Source organism: Hippichthys cyanospilos, chromosome 9 (genome assembly GCF_059441005.1).
Source record: "Hippichthys cyanospilos isolate Australia breed blue-spotted pipefish chromosome 9, RoL_Hcya_1.0, whole genome shotgun sequence".
Lineage (NCBI taxonomy): Eukaryota > Metazoa > Chordata > Actinopteri > Syngnathiformes > Syngnathidae > Hippichthys > Hippichthys cyanospilos.
In genome coordinates this window covers 10984991-11003485 of record NC_142377.1, presented here as the reverse complement: position 1 = coordinate 11003485, position 18495 = coordinate 10984991, and the positions used below count along the sequence as shown (strand labels likewise).

The window sequence follows — 18495 nt, the reverse complement described above, 5'->3', positions numbered from 1 at the left end:
AGATGACTCGGGATGAAATGTTCCCCGAACTGCTCATCAGTCAATCATAAGCTTCTACACCTACGGGCATATTGAATCTCCAGTTTGAACATCCATCCATCAGCCATCCATCATTGACTATGTAATATGCAAATGCTATTGCTATATTGACAATTACATCTAATTAAAAACATAAATTATTACATAAACACATAATTATTGAACACTTTCGTGTCTTTCACAAAAACAGATTTTAGAGGACTTAACAATGTATTTTTTGTTTTGTTTGATGAAAATGAAACTTTACCAGTGACAAATGTTTGCCATCAACCATTAAAGTTTTATATTGACTCATTTTGCCTTGCCCGGTGACATATACGCAAACATCCAGTGTACTGTATGGCACTTGACATATCTGACTCGTTCCAGTCTGAGCAGTCTCCCGTCTGAACTACATTTAGCCTGTAACACACCATTAGAGATGGCATATAAGCTGAACCACATGTAAGTGGTTTCAGCAAAACATTTTTAATATCTACAAGGATGTATGGTCTTAGCCAAGTAAAACGGGATCAATCAAACACCACTTGCCAAGACCAGTAAATCCATAGTCAAAGGCTCTTTAACCCAAACATTGTGTGCAGCTTGGACTTCTTCAGCCCACCGTATGATGTCGAAGTGCAACCGCACACCGAGGAGCTCACCCTGCACAAGCCTTGGACGCAGATGTCGTTGGTATCGGGTCCGCACGGCGTGCCGTCGGTGACCCGGTCCCTGAGCTGATAGTAGACCGTGCTGCCTGCTACCCTGCAGAACAGCTTACATCTGTCCTTCATCAGGACTGCCCACGGAGACAATAGAAAGGCGAATGTGTTTTAGTCAAACAATGTTATGAATTTAAAAAAAAAAAAGACTCCAGCAGGGACAAGACTCACTTCCACTGTATTTGGGCACCCAGCGAACATTAGGAGGTAGACCGTTGATGTTGAAATGCCTGCCGTCGAACGCAGCGCACTGCTCCTCTCGGAAGTCCTTCTTCTGCTTGGAGCACGGCTCAGAGTTACAGGAACGGAACTTCATCCGGCGACCGACGCAATACGGCCCTCCATTCCGTGGCCTAGTGGGGACACGACATCGGACAGGAAGAAGAAAGAAATATTTTGAATTCAATTCCATTTGCTGCCATTGCTAATGACATAAGTAAACTACCGGTAGTTGATTGATGACTTTAGCACTCATAATTCATTGAGTACCAGTCAATTTTAGAATTTCCTTAAACTTGAAATTTTGGGGAAAAAAAAAAATATAAATTTGCTTGGGATTAAAATAACAACAACAACAAAATGACTGAATTAAAGGAGTAGTCTGCCCATTTTTTTTTCAAAACAATACATTGTGTGAGCCATCACAAGTAGAAACACGGCGTTCTGATTAACATTGCATTTGCGGAATATGAATTAAACAGCAAATCCAGCCATTTTTATCCATCTCAGTCATCAACTCTCATTTCTTCTCATTTCTCGGATAACAACCAATCACGGCTCATCTGTTTTCTGAGTTTATTAATGTGACATTCACAAGCTGAACTGTGATTGGTTATTACCTGAGCAAGTAATTTTCAGTCAACAGCAAGAGAAACAAAGGCCGCCCTCTGAGACAAGGAAAAACCTTTGCTTCTTAATGCAAATTCAACAAACGTCACGTTTATCAGAATGTCTTGTTAAATATTGGGGCTTCATGTAACATATTCTTGGAAAAAAACAAACAAAAAATATTGGGTGGAAAAATGCATGCATAAAAGCAAGGATCGTTTCCAAAAAGACACTTCCACAAAAACATAAACATTCTCTGCATGCCTTTTGCCTAACTACTACAAGATTTGCGTATTTACCGGGAAGCAACTCTCTAAAATTGTCCCTCAGCGAAATCGCGGGTGAACATTACTTATGGCAAAAATTCCCTTAGGGTTGATTGATCTATGGAACATTGACTTTGGCATCTAAAATGGAGACAAGGTCCAGCGGGCATGCGTGACTACATAGAGGAGTGCTCACACGGGTCGGTTGCATTCGCGCTCTGCGATCTTGATGCCCCCGCCGCACGATCGGGAACAGGTACCGAAAGGGCTCCAAACTCCCCACGCGCCCTCCACAGGTGTTGCGTCATGCTCTTTGGCTATACACAGCCCGTGTTTGCAGTGCTGCAGAGGACACAAAATAAGGGAAAGGAAAATAAACAAGGATGAGAGAATAAAACTGAGAGGAAACCAGAGTGGGAGAACTACATGAAATTATTTTCTTGGAACAGGCCAAACATCTGCTTTGCTGGTCTTTGATGCTAATCTGAGAGAAATTATAAAGTCAAATATTTCATGTCTGCATCTGTCGGAATAGAAGACAAGAAATGTCAAACAAGTCAATGAACATCTCAGCTCATAATCGCGGGATAATCACACTCCATTAGACAAACGCGGTTTAAAAATTTCGTGTGGTCAGCATAAGCGTGGTATGCGGACGTGTCGAGGGTAGTGGTTCTCAAGCTTTTTTTTTCAATGATGTGAAATATTTTTCAGCCTAGTAAACCCCAAAACCAGCACAAAGCATTATTCTGTGAAAAAAAAAATTGACGGGAAAAAACAAAGTGCTGTATCGTGTTTAGTTTAATACACTTCAGAAGTGCATTTGTAGTGGTATGTCTTGGTGTATTTGACACAACAACAGAAGATAGAACGAGTAACAGCATTGCAACACTAATGACTAGTAAAAGACAAATGAAGCTTCATGAAGCACTTGTGAAATTATTGACTCCTTTAGATGGCACACTTGGTTCAAAGAAACATGGAAAATTGAGCTCATTTCCGCTACACTAAGATTTATCTGTAAACCAAGGGCACCATCTAGAGAGTGAAAAAATATCACGCGCTTCACGAAGTTTCATTTTCCTATCAGTACGAAAGACAATTCAGGCATATAACATTTTACAATTCACCAATACATGGCGTCAAATGTTCCAATCAATTTGTTCTTAATTTCAGAAAGAAAGATGTTCAAAAAGCATCAAATTAGATTTGCTGATACCGGCCTGTTCAAATCTCACATACCCCCTCAAGTGTCTTCCATTTACTAACATGTTAAATTTGTGTATGCATGTACACTTCTTAATCCTCCAATGAAAGTGATCTCATTAAATATATTTCTCATCCTCTATAATGAATGCTTGTACATCACATTTACCTTTCCTGGGGAGCAATCAGTGCCGTCAGCCCACGGCATGTGCTGCGTCCTGCAACCTCTCTGAGCGCCCTCTGGGCTGGAGCACCAAAGTCTTCGACACTGAGTCTGAGCACACACATATTACTCATTGCTAAATATTTGGTCACACAGTATAACTCGTCATATTTGCAAGGTTTTTAATTGCTAAATCTTTTTTTTTTTTGCAAGGTGGCTTCATAAGGCCCCTGAAATAACATCAAGATATTATAGGTGTAATACATGTAGGGCTGTTGCTATGGATTAATTTTCCCTAATGGATTATTCTACCAAGGATTCCGCCGATTAATCATCATGTTGATTAACTTATCATCATCATCATGTTGATTATTATTAAAATAATCACATATCATTCTATTGGCCGAGTGTTGTTAAAACTGTGTACGCCAAAAAAGTTTGAAACTGATTCGGTCACTAGTTCAGTCATTATTTTCAAAGCAAAAGCAGATGTTTGAAAATGTCGTATTTTGATTAACCCTTGTGCTGATTTTTTTTCCAATCCTTTCATCTTCACATCAAAGGCGTTTCACAAAGGTAAAGCATTAAAAGAAGACACGAGGAAGCTAAAATTTCACCCAGATGATGACAACCTATCAAAGTTCATCATGCCACGACTACTTATCACATTACCGGGAGTGCGCCATCCCTTGGCTCAAATAATGCGCGAATGACGGGGAAGAAAATACTGCACACTTGTTAAAAATAAAAGATCATTTGTCTGGTTTCATGAAAGACACAAAAATTTAGAAGCTGAAATCAGAAGAGTTGAACAATTTAAAGTTAAACAACGACTCTAAAGGATGACTCGATTATTTAAATTTCATAATCGATTAGTTTCTGATTAATGGAGGAGTTTTGACAAGTTAATTGAGGAAAAATAAGACGCCCTACCTATTTGATCCGTCAGTCAGAAGCAGATAAGTAGAGTATATAACGATGCTACGGTGCTATTTTTGTATACAACAAATGACTACACGGGTTTCAAATTTAGCACAGCCAGCTACACAAGCTGTGTCTACAGCATCACAGTTTAGACTCCACTTACCATGTAAGGGCACACCTGTGTTCCCGGCCCAAATATCAATTCACACTGTTTATTGACATTGTATATCCGTCCCGGCAGCTGCTGCGAGAGAGCGTATGGCCTAGAAACGGGCTCGTCCAGCAAGCACTCGCCATAGCCTGTGCTATTGAGAAATGAAAATAAAATGACTTGAAGAAATAAAAAGACAAAAAAGACAGAAACAGACAAAAAAAAGCACATCCATGTTATTTTTTTTTTGCACATGTATAAAGCGCCGCAATGTTTAGACCGCGTGTGCTTGTTTACACATTTCTGACTATTATTCCATTCCATCAGTGTGTGTTTAAGGGGGAAGAATAAACGTCAACTGACGGGGTGAAGGATTTTGGACCGTTGCCAAAGACGATTCCGTTTACTTTTGCTAAAGAGCTCTCTCATCGTTTTTATTTGTTTGAAGAAACAAGGGGGCTGCTACAGTCTTGAGGAGCCAAGGTAGTGTCATCAAGTGTATCAGTGCTCTCTTTTTTATGACGAGCACAAAACGACTACACTCACCCGCTGTCACCCCAGTAACTCAATCTGAACATTTTAGCAGCATCTTTACAGCCCTTTCTGTTAAACGCAAAACATCTGAAACAACATGCAACGTCGAATACGGCCTAAACTTGAGTTGTTGTTCGCGGTCTCCCCCGTAAATCACAAAAAGAACCAGCAAATCACAAGAACCACAATCCTGATCTTGTTGGAAGTAAGGCTGCAACAAGCGTTTATGTAAATAATCGACCAATCCGCCATTTTTTCTGATTGATCGATGAATTAAAAGCATGTTTGAATTTTCATCTTTTCTATTATTTTTTCCAAATTGACAATGCAAAAATATATTTTCTTATTATTGCGTTGCCTGTTTGGTCATAACTTGCCAGAAAATTGGCAAAAATGTTGTTCATTGCTCTCCAAAATAAAAAATGTGTTGGCAAAGTTTTATTTTGATTTAACACAATGACAGTCAATCTGCTTTCATAGAAGACAAAAAAAAAAAAAAGGAGAATGAAATTTGGACCATTTGGGCAAATTTAGGTCTCCAAACAATTAATCAACACTCAAAAAGAATTAGTGATCAACTCATTCACTGCCAGAGGAAACAGATCTTAATGGCAGTGAATGAGTTCTTCCATGTAATAGTAATTCAATCATGGACGGATTTTATTTACTGCAATAATTACACTTTTATTTTTTACATTTTTGTATTTTGCCAGTAACATTTTGTAGCAACTAGAATAAGAAATTAACTCACTCACTGCTACCCCAATAAAAATGTATCTTTGACGTCTATGGCAGTGAAATAATCGATTTCAGAATCACTGTCGAGTAATCATCGGGGGTGATCGAGGTAATCAAAGAGGGTGACATACTCAAGGAACTCTGTGATGTACTTCCTACTACATTTGGACCACATCCAAGGATTTGTGTTGTAGTTAAGTGTGGGAGCCATCACATGTTGCTGGACCTTTACGCCATCCTCTTTGCATTTATTGCTGTCATCGTGAGGCATGTTGAACCTGGAGAAGAGAACGCAGAGTGTGTTAGATAAATTGTGTACAAAGAAAACACAGATTTTGACAAATGCGGTGCCAAATCGTAAAGAGAGTTGTACATGCCAATTGAATAATTAGCACTGTGAAATGAATTTCTCTGTCAGCATTAAGCCTTATGGTCATGAATTTGGGTCAAAAAACAGACAAAAAAAGTCTTTATTCCTTTACTCGTGATTAATTCATTACCAACACATACCTTGGAATATTTCCGTATGCATTCATTTTTTTGTGATGCTAATGATGTTTTTTTGAAAAGACATTAACGTATTCACTGAAACAGTCAAACTGTTTGCACTAATTTGCACTAGACTCCAACAATTCACACTATTCTGTTTACACTGTTAACAAGCACCTTAAGTATACTTCTGTACTGGACTTATGTGTATCTTTGTGCATTTTATTTCTCATATTTTATATCTCGACTTGAGGATACTGCTGGAAATGTGAATTTCCCTACGGGGATGAATAAAGTATCTATCTAATCTATCTAATCTAATCTAATCTAATCTAAACTGGGTGGGTTTAATATAATTTGTTAGGAGTGTTTTACAGCAGTAGTGCTTGAAAATAGTATATCAGTTATAAAAGCTGTAACCACTGCAAATAACTGTTCTTTCAATAAAACCTTCTGCGTCACACCTAAATTTGTATCTATCTTAGGCCAATACTCATATTAAAAATTTCAACCTAGTTTCGCATCCCGCTCCAAAAAAGCCCCAAAAGGTTTCTGTATTGCGGTTGATATATTACCAACACATACCACCGAATATTTTTGTGAGCATGACTTTTTCTGTTGATACAGATGTCAAGTCCAAGATATTTTGATGGATTTGGTCATTAAATAAGAGCATCAACTCCTGAAAATAATCGTTTCATCAATAAAAGCATCACCGCTCGTACCCGTCGCCTTTACCTCTGTTGACTGCTGTCGCAAATTTGCTCCAGAATGCAATTTTTGATAATGCTATTAAATATAATATCACGATGCAAGCAATCACAATGTTGTGGCTGGTCACCAAACAGTACATACAGTTCCATCAAAGCAGACGTAGCAGGAGATAAACGCGACGAAATAAAAAAAATCACTGAAACAAGTACCAAAGCACTTGTCTAGTGAACACATAATGGTTGTAGTCAGTGGTGGACCTCTTACACGTTCACCCTCTGAGCTTCTCAACGGTCCACCCGACAGGTACCATATTACACTGCTAAGCCGTTGCTGTGCATGTTGTCACCGCTTGATGCGGATAAAAAATGGAATTCAACAATCCCGCCGTTTGTTATTGGTTCGAAAGAGCATTTGTTCAAGATGATGAGGGTCTGTAACAGTCTCCGCTGAAGTAGGCTAACGGGCCCGTGCTCTGGCTGACTCAAGACTTTGGACGAAAGGAGAGTTTGCGCAGGCGGTTAAAGGTCAACCGTTGTGCTTACAGTTTATGTAAAAAACAAACAAAAAAAACAAGCGGGGAAAAGTGATCTGTTGCGCAAAAAGCAAAGTGGAATATTTGGGGGAAAAAAAGAAAGGAGGTCCAGCTGTTGTGTCCTTGATCCCCTCCTTCACACGTGACTTCCTAGAAAGTGTTTGAAGTGTAAGGAGAACCAAACGGGCCGCTCACATGCGCCACTTACACGTGGCCGAGCTCATGGGCGATGGTGAACGCTGTGCTCAGGCCGTTGTCCTCGCTGATGCTGCAGCTCCTGTACGGATCGCAAACGGTGCCCAACTCGGCCAGTCCTCAAAGATAAGAAGATCAGAATTTATTAAATGTGCAGGTGAGGCTGGTAAATGGTTGCGTTTCGGTTTGTGATGTTGATTTAGTTTTCAATCGCTACTTACCTAAAGTGTCACACTTGTCCCTTGCTCTGCAGATATCTTGTCTGGGGAAAAGTAGAGGAATCTATTTTCTACAACTCTTGTAACATATTTATTGAGAAAAATCTTGGAATTAATGTACAGTAATTTAATAAAACTACACAATCTGATTCATTCTTACAGACATTCTTTTGAGTCTTCTAGTAGAACTTGAAACTTGAGGGGTGAGTATTGAGAGGTTACGCTAAAGTGTGTGAGTTTGGCTTTGCAAAATGCACAACATTTGTATTTTCCAGTAAGCAATTGAGCAACCTTTCAAATAATCGTTTTCTATTTTGTACCAATAATGTCCTCTAATTTTGGCTGCAAAGTTAGCAGAGCTCACCAGCAACAGGAAGTAAATAATTCCAAAGATAACTTTAGCTTTAACTTCGACATTTCTGATGGATGGATGGATGGATGGATGGATGGATGGATGGATGGATGATAGATAGATAGATAGATAGATAGATAGATAGATAGATAGATAGATAGATAGATAGATAGATAGATAGATAGATAGATAGATAGATAGATAGATAGATAGATAGATAGATAGATAGATAGATAGATAGATAGATAGATAGATGGATTTTTTGTGCACCTTGTGATAAGGATGGCAGTGTCATGGTGTGAGTGGTGGTTATCATCCAGGACATTTTGACCATGCTGCCAAATACAGAAGTTCTTCAAAGTGGTTTGTGCGTTAAAAGAAACAAGTGGTCCATCCTAAAAAAAAAAAAAAAAAACAATGACAAAAAAAGAACAAATCAAACTATAGGCAGAAAATGTTTTGTATGTGTTTGACTCTATGGATATGAATATTCAATATTTACCTGCTCATTGTTTATTATAACTAACTTCACAATCACAATGTTGATTAGATTGCCAATACTGGGGTCCTTGTAGATGGAAGACACCTGAAAGAAAAAAGAAATATAATAGAAAGATAATTATTTCAGATATGCAATATGGGCTCTGTGGTTGATACAGTTTATGAGAGCGTTTGGATGACTTGAAGATCAAGTTGATCATGGTTTAATTCACGAAGCAGCTTTTGCCAATATTGGTATTTTTTTTTTTAACATTCATCAAGGCTGTCAATTAGATACAGCTTCAGCCTGCCCTCTTTTCCCCTTGGCTGTTTGAAAATTGTGTTCATCTCTGCCCTAGGCAGTCCTTCTCACTCCAACAACTCGCCAAACCTCAAAGGCTATGTGATGGATTCATAGGGTAAAAGATGCGTTCAATTTACAGGGAAAACAAGTCAACACGCCCCTGTTTAAATGACGGGATTTTGTGATATACAAAAAAAACCCTCTCAAAAAAAAATAATCACATTACAGCTCTACAAGGAACGCATTAAATTCAAAATCAAGGTCAAGAGTAGTAAACAGAAACCTGCCACCATTTAAAGTGCATCTAACCAACCAAAAAAATGTAAATAAAAATAATAATAATAATATAATTTTAGTGCCATTATTGTGAGAATCTTGGTTAAAAAAAAACTTGGTCCAAAGAAAGCTTATTATACTGTGTATACAAGCAAAGAGCTCCCAAAAAGGTCAACATTAAAATTGAAGGAACTCCAGGAATTTCCGGCAAGTAGTAGTTATTTATCTTCTTCATATGTCTTGACTATGGAGTAAGGTGCCAAATCGGAATCTTATATTTTCCCAAAACATGCTATAAATTTCTCATTATATTCCAATAAAACCAAGGTTGAACCCTTTGGCCATAATTCCAAGTTATGTTTGATGCAAACATTGATGGAGCTAGGGCCTTAGTCGAGGTGGAGGCACTTATAAACGAACGCAAATAGCATGTTGACACAATAATAACATCAGGACTGTGTTAAAAGCAAAAGCATGTCGTGAAAAGCCCACTGGAACTTATGAACTTTATTTGGCATTAATCGGAGCACTTCAAAGGGTCATGCAGTAGATGAGCTTGTTTCACAAGTTTGAATGTGACTGGTTAATTCTGTCCACAGTCACTTCAGCAGTTAAAAGAGAGGGTACATACTTTTTCAACTATATTATCCTTGTTATTTTTACCAGGGAATGGGAAGTACCGATACAAAGTATTGTGTCTGGCCAATACCTGGCCTTATTTCAAAGTATTGGTACTGTACTCTCCATACCAGTATCAGGCTCTCTACTTGAGTGCTGTATTATGATCAGAAATTATAAATTACATCTTAGAACGTCTCAATATTGAGCTCATGCGATTTTCCTTTCAAAATTAAATGATGCAGACTTACTATGGACATCAAGGTGAGTATGTAGTGCTGCAGGTTTCCGCCGTGATGCTCCATCATCTTGCTGTCGGCCACCAACATGACTTCAACAAAACGCGGGAATGAGAGGAAGCGTTTGGAGCGCTTGTGAGGCGTCGAGTCATCACTTCTGCTTTCGTTTGCAGTTTTGGCGCCTGTACTGCTGCTCTCTGATGTGTGCAAGGCATCGTTTGCCAGGCGGCCACTCAGCAACTCCACATCACTAAATAAACCAGTCCGGGGAAGGTGCACTTTGTCCGAGGTTACCCCAGCTGTTGCCTGTTTCCTCAGAATGTGCCTCTTATGCCTATGTTTGTGTCCTAGTAAAAAAAAGAAACACACATACACACACACAGAGGAAAGGAGAAAAGTAGTGATGAGGAAATGAAGTTTCATGATGCACCTGTCTTTTTTTTAACTCATCTAGATGGCTTGATGATTTTTCTTTTGTCACAAATAAATGATCAAATGTTTCCATGTACCATCTGCAATGTGCTCGCGGACTAAACATTGTTTTTCGGTGCATTTAATTGGTATTTCTATTGATGTTGAAAATGTCCTACTTCTTAAGTGGGCTTTGAAAGCACCTCGAGTCAACGGCAAGAGCGAGTACAGTACTCGCTTTCTTCTACTTCTTCGTATAGTTATCGATTTTTGAATGCCCCTAAATGGACCAACTACAGCAGCCATGGTGGCTTTTCGATTTTAACAAAGTTTTAAATCCATCATTGTCACACATTTTGTGCAAGCCAGCTCGCTAGCGCTAAGCTAAAAACAAAAAACAAGGGCATTTCTGATCCAGCGTCCAGTTGCAAACTTTTTCCGTGCTAGCAAAGAATATTTGGCCAACTGCGGAATAAAGATGATGAAGACGTTGATAGAACACGGAGATGGCCTTCAATGACAATGAGTGCAAATTAATCATTTCCTTCCTGACAACATGCTATGACGCGTTTGAGTTGAAATGGGAACGTTCGGATTCAGCAGTTATTGATTCCTTCCACGCTCTCGCCCGGATACGTTGCTGTCTCTTTCCCTTTTCTTCATTTCAGCTCAAATTGTGCTGAATGCCGCCCGGAGTGCTTTTTTTCCTCCCCCTCAGAAGAGGGCAAAGAGTTCAGGTTAGGTAAACCTGGCATGAGGCCATAAAGACAGTAGCACAAGCTGGAGTTCACACACCAAAAGAAGACCAGTCCAACAAGGGTGTAACTTAACATTCTCAGCACAACTGGAAAATGATTTTAACATTATACTGGAACGAAACTGCAGAATTCTCAGCTTGCATTGTTGAATCAGAACCAACTCACCCTGTGGTGAAATCTCGAACTTCAGAAGACCACAATGCATCACAGTGCATTTAAGAATCCGAATCCAAGTCATAACTTCAAAACAAGTACAAGAATGACTTGAATACGTTACCTCTATCAAACACACACGTAGTACTGAGACTGACACTTAACATCTGGCAGAGAACAAAGATACCATTTAAATTAGTAGTAAACAGCAGCTGCGGGGGTTTCTTGCTCTTGATGGTGTTGTAATGCAAAACCGCAGTCGTAAATTTGTTTGCCATCACACAAGATCACAACTAACAAGCTTGACACATGAATTGAAATGTGAAACACTTTTAGCCGTTGCTAACATTATAGCGTCTTGCTTGAAATGTGCATTGTCTGATTGTTTAGGTCAATGGATCACAAATGACGGAACACAAAAATACTTGTAGGGGTACGTTAGATTGGAACAGGGTTTCTGTATGTATCAGCAGGAACGGTACATTTTCTTTTGAAATTAACTGGAACATGAAGCAACTTTAGGTCAATATTTCTCAACTAACTTGTGTTATAGTGACTCCTTTGCAAAATCTATGCTTGTATTTTGTTACGAACTGCATATTTTATTTTTAAATTGAGAGCAAATTAACTGGATTATGAAGCAGTTTATTGCTGTTGTAATTCTTGTAGTGACTCCTTTGCAAAATGTTGCATGCCTTGATTCTTTTTTAGGAACTGCATATTTTTGTTACAGGGTTTGTGCAGGATTGTAACAGGGTTTCTAAATGTATTAGCAGGAATAGTACATGTTTCTTTTCAAATTAAGAGCAAATTAACTGGAACATTAAGTGACCTACATGTTGCTAAATTTTGTTATAGGGACTCCTTCGCCAATCATTGTATGCTTTTATTTTGTTAGAAACTGCATATGTATTTTTAAGAGCAAATTAATTGGAACATAAAGCAACCTATTGTTATAGTGTTAACTAGTGTTAGTGTTAGCTTGTGTTAGCTAACACTATAGCTAGTGTTGTAGTGACTCCAATTTTATTGCAGATAAGCCAGAAAAAAAATCAGAAAATGCTCTGGTACGTAAGGGGTACATCATTGAAATAAGATGAGAATCGTGATGACCAAATGAAGTGTCATGATGCACTTGCAATACTTTTGTCTCCACTAGATGGCACTCTTAGTTCAAAGAGGCAGGGAACATTTCACACATTTTGACCACATTAGCATGGATTGGTAAACCAAGAGCCCCATCTAGAAGAGCAAAAAAAAATAAATAAAAAGTGCTTCATGAAGCTTCATTTTCCCACCACTGGCTCGGGTGTTCAACAGTGTTTATAATGCACACTCCTATGTCTTTTGGCTCTGCCATGCTAAATTAAAATTAGTCAAAATTGTTGCTTTAGTTCCTCAATTTTGATGATTTGACACTTTGGAGTCGGCACAGGTTTTCTTGGTCAACTCGACACTTGCATGTTCATGGTAGTGGGTCAACCCAGTTTCCTTATCATAAAGTGAGAGGAAGTCCAAGAGTCAACAGGAAGTTCAGACGGTAAACTGAGATGCGATGATACGAGGGGACAACTTCCAAATGAGTCTTCCTGTGTGAGACGAGGAAAACTCGGAGACACAATGACTGCCCACAGATGGTTTTACAAAGCAAATTCAATAAATGTATATTGAAATTAAACAAACTGCATGGCGCTTTTAGACCATAACCAGTGAATATTTTTCAATTTCATGGCTAAGTGGAAAATCCACACTTCTCCTTTACTTGCCATAAATTCCATAGCCAGATAAGCTACACATGTTATGATTACGCTACAATCTCCATTAAAAAAAAAAAAAAAACTCAATAGGCTCAGTTACTATTACATAATCATTTCCTGATACAAGTGATTGTGGGGACTTTGGGAATGACGCAGCTGCTGACATCTGTGGGAACTCACTTGAAGGTCTGACGTGACCCCACAAACACATGCTTGACTCCACGTGAGTCGACCGTACAGCATTAACTCGTCGTGTCATCTGCTTTACCTGAAGTGTCACATGATGATTTGTCTTTCTCAAGCGCGCTCTTCCTATACACAATATGAGGTTTGGTGTGTTCCTCTTCGTAATGTTCTCCTTGATAGCTGTGAAGGGGCTCCACAAAATACTCCCCTTCCGGAGATCTGAAGGTGCCAAACTGAGGAAAAAGAACACAAAACCGGTTAACTCGTCAATTTTAATGGCGCTAGCAATGTATGAGATCATCTCCGCCGTTTACTAGATAAATGAAGCTTCATGAAGCACTTTTGGTATTTTTATTCGACTCCTCTAGATGGCACTCTTGGGTTAGGGATACAACGGAACCATCTAGAGGAATTTAAAAAAAAATACAAGTGCTTCATGAAGCTTCATTTTCACATCACTAATAAAGACATAACATTTTGCAAATGTTTATATTAGGGCCTGAAAGATAGGCACTTTTTTTAGGCCGATATCGATTTTTGGCAGCAGGAAAAAAATGGCTCATTAAATTAGCTAATTACATTTTAATTACATTTTACATGACATCTCAATAGGGGTTAATTATATGCGTATGTTCACAATTTCACAAAGTTTGGCTAAAGAAGTGTCTAAAAATGGCTGGTACTAATCAATCATCTAATTAATTACTTTAGTAACTGATTAGTATTACATCAACTAATTTATTTAGTACTTAAGTACCTGATGAAATTTTTACTTCAGTACTTAAATAGTTGATTACTTTGGTACTTAACAACCCAAAATAATTGATTATCCACGACCAGTCTTTTATAGACTCTTCTTGGATTTTGATCGATCTTGGATTTTGCATGTTATGGATTTGTGTAATAAATAATGATGCTAATGTTACTTGTATCCAACTACTGTGATTACATGAAGGTAAAAGGTTAAAATAATCGACAAATATCAGCCATTTGCTGATGTTCGAAAGGCCATAATCGGCTGATTTAATCGAGCGATAAATCACTCAGTTTATACTCAAACCTCTCAACGGTAACGAGTGATTGACCCAATATCAAGATTTTGTCTAAACAACAGTTGTATCTGATTCAAAATATTTCGATTATACTTGGAATGGAGTTCATTAAACCATAAAACGTTTTAGAGGAATTTGCATGCACATCATAATTGTGCTATAAGTGGGACTAATGATGGTAAAAACCAAGACTGTATATTGTTTTGCGTTCTTGCCAAGCCAAGCCAAAGTGCTATTCTATGTATGAACATGGCACATTTAACGTGGTGGTCTCCGATGCACTCGATAAGGCACATGCCAACGCAAGCATTTTCCATGTGGCGTTCACTGACGTGCGAATGACTTGACGCTTCACCAAGTATGAACCAATTGTGTGTGACATTATGCATCTTTTCAAAAGTGCTTATCCTCAAAAGGGTCGCGGTTCAACTGAAGCCTATCCCAGCTGACTTTGGGTGAGAGGCAGGACACATCTCAGATTTGGACTGGGCCAGGGGAGGACGTACAAGCTCCACCCACACAGGAGGGCCTGAGCCAAGATTCCAATGTAGAACTTTTTGAGTGAGAGGACGACCACGGTGCCACTCAATCAAACTTACTGTACAGCGCTGATGCCAACTGATCCAATTGAATCTAACTCATTCAACTCCAAAGTATTTACACGTCTCTACAGAGTCCCTGGGGTAGATTTTGACCCAACTTGGGCTTTTTGATGTGTAATATAAAAGGAGAAGCATCCCAAAAAAAATAAAAAATAAAATACTAGGCGGGTAAAATATTGCATAGCTTTCTTTCAAATGCCATTTTGCCCCCCCAGTCCCTTCTAAGGGCAAGTAGAGAGGCACAGCCTATAAGTGTTAAATTTAGCCCATGTCAGGTTCATTTACTGCCATTCAAAATTGTAAATATTCTCAAATTTGAACATATTGAAAACCCAATGTTTTAACAAGCATTTCGTCCAATTTTTGCATTAATCCTTTCAACAGCAACTCTCGAACGGGCGCAATAGAAATGTTTGTGCTGATACCCCAAAACCATCGGGTGGCGCTAGTGGCCAACTTATGACATTTGCAGGCCTTTCAATAACTTAGATGACTGGCTTAGCCCGGACTCCCATAATGCAAAAGTCTTTAAAAGTCATAAAAATCTAATTATGACATATTCAATATTACCATTTTAATTTCATAAATATATAAATATACAGCATAGTTACTTTTGCTATTATCACATTTTTAGAATTTTTGTACACAATGGGGGGGCATGCCCTCCGCCCCGATACTTTGAATTTGTTAGGTATCATTCTGATACTGATACTAGCTCATTCCTGATTCTACCAATTATTAAAATAATCTTTATCTGGACTCCTCTTTGTTTCGTAGAGGTGTGCATCCCTCCACAATAGATGATTGAATACAGTTTTTGATATGTGGACTCCAACTCAGTTAACAGATGGTTTCAATTTGAAAGTGGAATGATTCACTTAGGTTCGACTCTATGGGGACTATGATATAGCTCAGTTTGAGAGGATAAGATGCAATTATTTTTGTTATCAGCTTTGCATCCTAAATAAAAGACAATTTCACACACATTTCAATATATATTTCAAAGTGGAATGATTGGATTTGATTCACAGCTTTTAAATCAAAAAAGACTTTCCTGGTTCGCGCCAGCTTATGATATACTTCTACAAACAATGTATTGTTGTTCATTTATGTATGCTGCATGAATGCTTTCGATTTTTCCTCGTGTAAAATGTGTGCTTGTGTAATGAATACAGTCCATTAAGGAGGCATGGGACCAGAGCAGGGTGGTTTCTATTTCCTTTTCCCATGAGAAGGTATCCTCCGAGGAGATCTTTTGTGAGTGTACTTTGATTGACCTTGGCCTCTCTGACAAGTGTCCTATAATAAATAGTTTGGGCCACTAGTGGTATTCCACGTTCAAATAATGTGCCCCAAGAGCTTTGGCAATGAATAACAAACTGTCAGGAAATGTAGCTCAATCCCATCAAATGCTTGAAATTCTTTAGTCGCCTTGGCCGATTTTTAGTCACCGCATCATGAATGGATTCGACTTTCGGGGTACTGTATACTCCAAATAGTTTTCTGGGAGTCTGGGGGTGGGGCTTAGAAGTTCTGACGTCAGAGGCGCGCGTACTCGCGCTGTAGTGGCGTGCGTAAACACGTCAGCGACTACCGGCAGTCGGGAGAGGAGACACAGACCAGAAGGAGCACTTTGCATCGGACAGGGAAAACGTGACGCATCTGCGCAGCCATTTGCTGACTTGGCATTTATTGCGCTGCACAGAAAAAAATAACTTAAATCACGTTTTTAAATGGTGTATTGATGCGCGCTTGCGTAAGGCAAAGATCGCTTATGAAAGTTAGAGCTGCCGGATTTTAAGACGTCACCCAAAATGAACAGGGAGTGGGGGGTCGCATTTACATAAAGTTGATTAAACTTAAACTCACCAATCCGGAGCACAAACTGATGACTGCGGCGTGTTCTGAGTTCGCATTTACAAGTCCTTTATAAAAGCAGTGTCTCAATTCGGTGTCCTCTTCCTCTTCTTCCTCCTCCTCCTCATCATCCTCCCTGACCGTCCCGTTATCTCCTTTGGGTACTCCAAGTATCGTCACAGTGTAAAGCGGAGCGATAAATCCCGAGTCCAACGTGAGGTTAAGGTGATAGTTCTGTCCAAAAGCAGAAATCCTGTAGTGAATATTTGGAGAGGCCCAGTGCTCCGTGGTGTTGTCGCGCGTCTCGTCCAAACTTCGCCGCTTCCTCTTGAAGTGCACGCCGCTAGGGAACTTGTCACCGGCTCCGTTCACTCGCACCGGTGTGACAATCTCATAGGCGCCGATCTCCTCTTTTACTGCGCATGCAAACGCAACATTGTGGAAAGTTAGAAAACGAAAAGGAAGAAGAAAGTTGACAGCGGTGGAAACTGCAGTGGTACCTTGACTCATTCATTCATTCATTCATTCATTGACATATCTTACAGTCATGAAGAAGGCCGAGTAATCATAAATACGTACCTGTGCTCGGATTTAATAACAGTGTCCTCGTGGATGCGTCTGCGGCTAATAAATCAGGGAATAGCAGGAATCCCAAGCCCCATAAGAGCACATGCATGATTGTCCACGTTCAGAGGAGAGCGGCAGCTTGGAGCTCCTCCTGTAATCCCAGTCCTAATAATAACACCGGCAATGTCAATGAGAATAATAAATACTAATAATCATCTATTCCCTTGGCCAGGCCAGCATTTCCGCCCGTGGTCCCCCCCTGTCACATCCAAGTGAGTGTGTTATCCTCGACTCCCGTGTGGATGTTCTCTTGCCGCCGAGGTACACTGCTGCTGGGACGTGAGAGCTCCGCAAGTTCCCAGGCCAACATGCATACTGCACAGAGGGGTGGGCTGCTCCAAAAAGGTCTGCTCTGCTACAGTGTGTGTGTGTGTGCGGGAGTGTGTGTACTGCAAGTCGGCACCAGCTCTCTCCCCCGGCGAGGGGCGGGATCAGGCAGCCAAGGTACACTTTTGCACAAGCCACTCCCGGAAACTGGACCGAAGGGTGGTCGACTCGCGCGTCCCTTTTGGCTCTCAGGTGGTAGCGCACTGTGCACAAGTGTGTGTGTGTGTGTGTGTGTGTGTTTTAATCACCGGCAGCCAGGGGTCCCCATGATCACACCGGGCCTAAAGGAATTCTCATAAGAAATTCAAATAATGGGATAATAACTTACTTTCAAAAGTGTGGGGTTAATCTGGTTTTAAAAGGAGTGGGAACTTGCAGCGGTGCAGAACAGTGACCATGACAGTAAAGTAGGGGCCCAAATAGAAAATACCTGCCCTGGAGCAACTGGTGACTTAATCTTAGCATGGCGGGAGACTTAAACGTTGATGGGAGTGAGAAAATGCAAACTGGCAAGCCGCAGCACCATATACAGTAGTGGTTGGGGGTATTAAGTAGGTGCTGGAAAAGGGATTGAGAGGGGGATCATGGTAATGGCTTTATGAGCTGGAGCCCCTTCAATGGGACAATACAGCCCGTATGGATGCCTTTACAGATGTTTTGTTATGTGGAGGATCAAAGAGCGGGCTCTCCTGCACCGTTCATGCAACCTGACAAGTAACCACACAGTCACACAAATGCAGGTACAGGCCTGTTTTATTTTGATACTAGTATAAAATAGTTTTTGTGATGAGAAAA

At 39.8% G+C, this 18495-nt stretch overlaps 1 protein-coding gene across 2 annotated transcripts in view; it reads right to left on the bottom strand.

Annotated features, from left to right (window-relative positions):
* Positions 1-17422, bottom strand: part of adamts9 (ADAM metallopeptidase with thrombospondin type 1 motif, 9) — a 51743-nt gene extending 34321 nt beyond the window's left edge. For both annotated transcript variants that reach the window (XM_088424018.1, XM_088424019.1), the window contains exons 1-14: positions 17326-17422; positions 16759-17162; positions 13318-13468; positions 9983-10317; positions 8556-8639; positions 8324-8448; positions 7705-7745; positions 7497-7602; positions 5685-5831; positions 4294-4435; positions 3213-3317; positions 2034-2179; positions 915-1096; positions 684-820 (exon numbers count right to left, since the gene is read on the bottom strand). In XM_088424018.1, the coding sequence (XP_088280144.1) occupies positions 684-820; positions 915-1096; positions 2034-2179; positions 3213-3317; positions 4294-4435; positions 5685-5831; positions 7497-7602; positions 7705-7745; positions 8324-8448; positions 8556-8639; positions 9983-10317; positions 13318-13468; positions 16759-17162; positions 17326-17422 (2202 nt within the window). The remainder of the gene's footprint in view (positions 1-683; positions 821-914; positions 1097-2033; positions 2180-3212; positions 3318-4293; positions 4436-5684; positions 5832-7496; positions 7603-7704; positions 7746-8323; positions 8449-8555; positions 8640-9982; positions 10318-13317; positions 13469-16758; positions 17163-17325) is intronic.
* Between the last annotated feature and the right edge of the window lie 1073 nt (positions 17423-18495).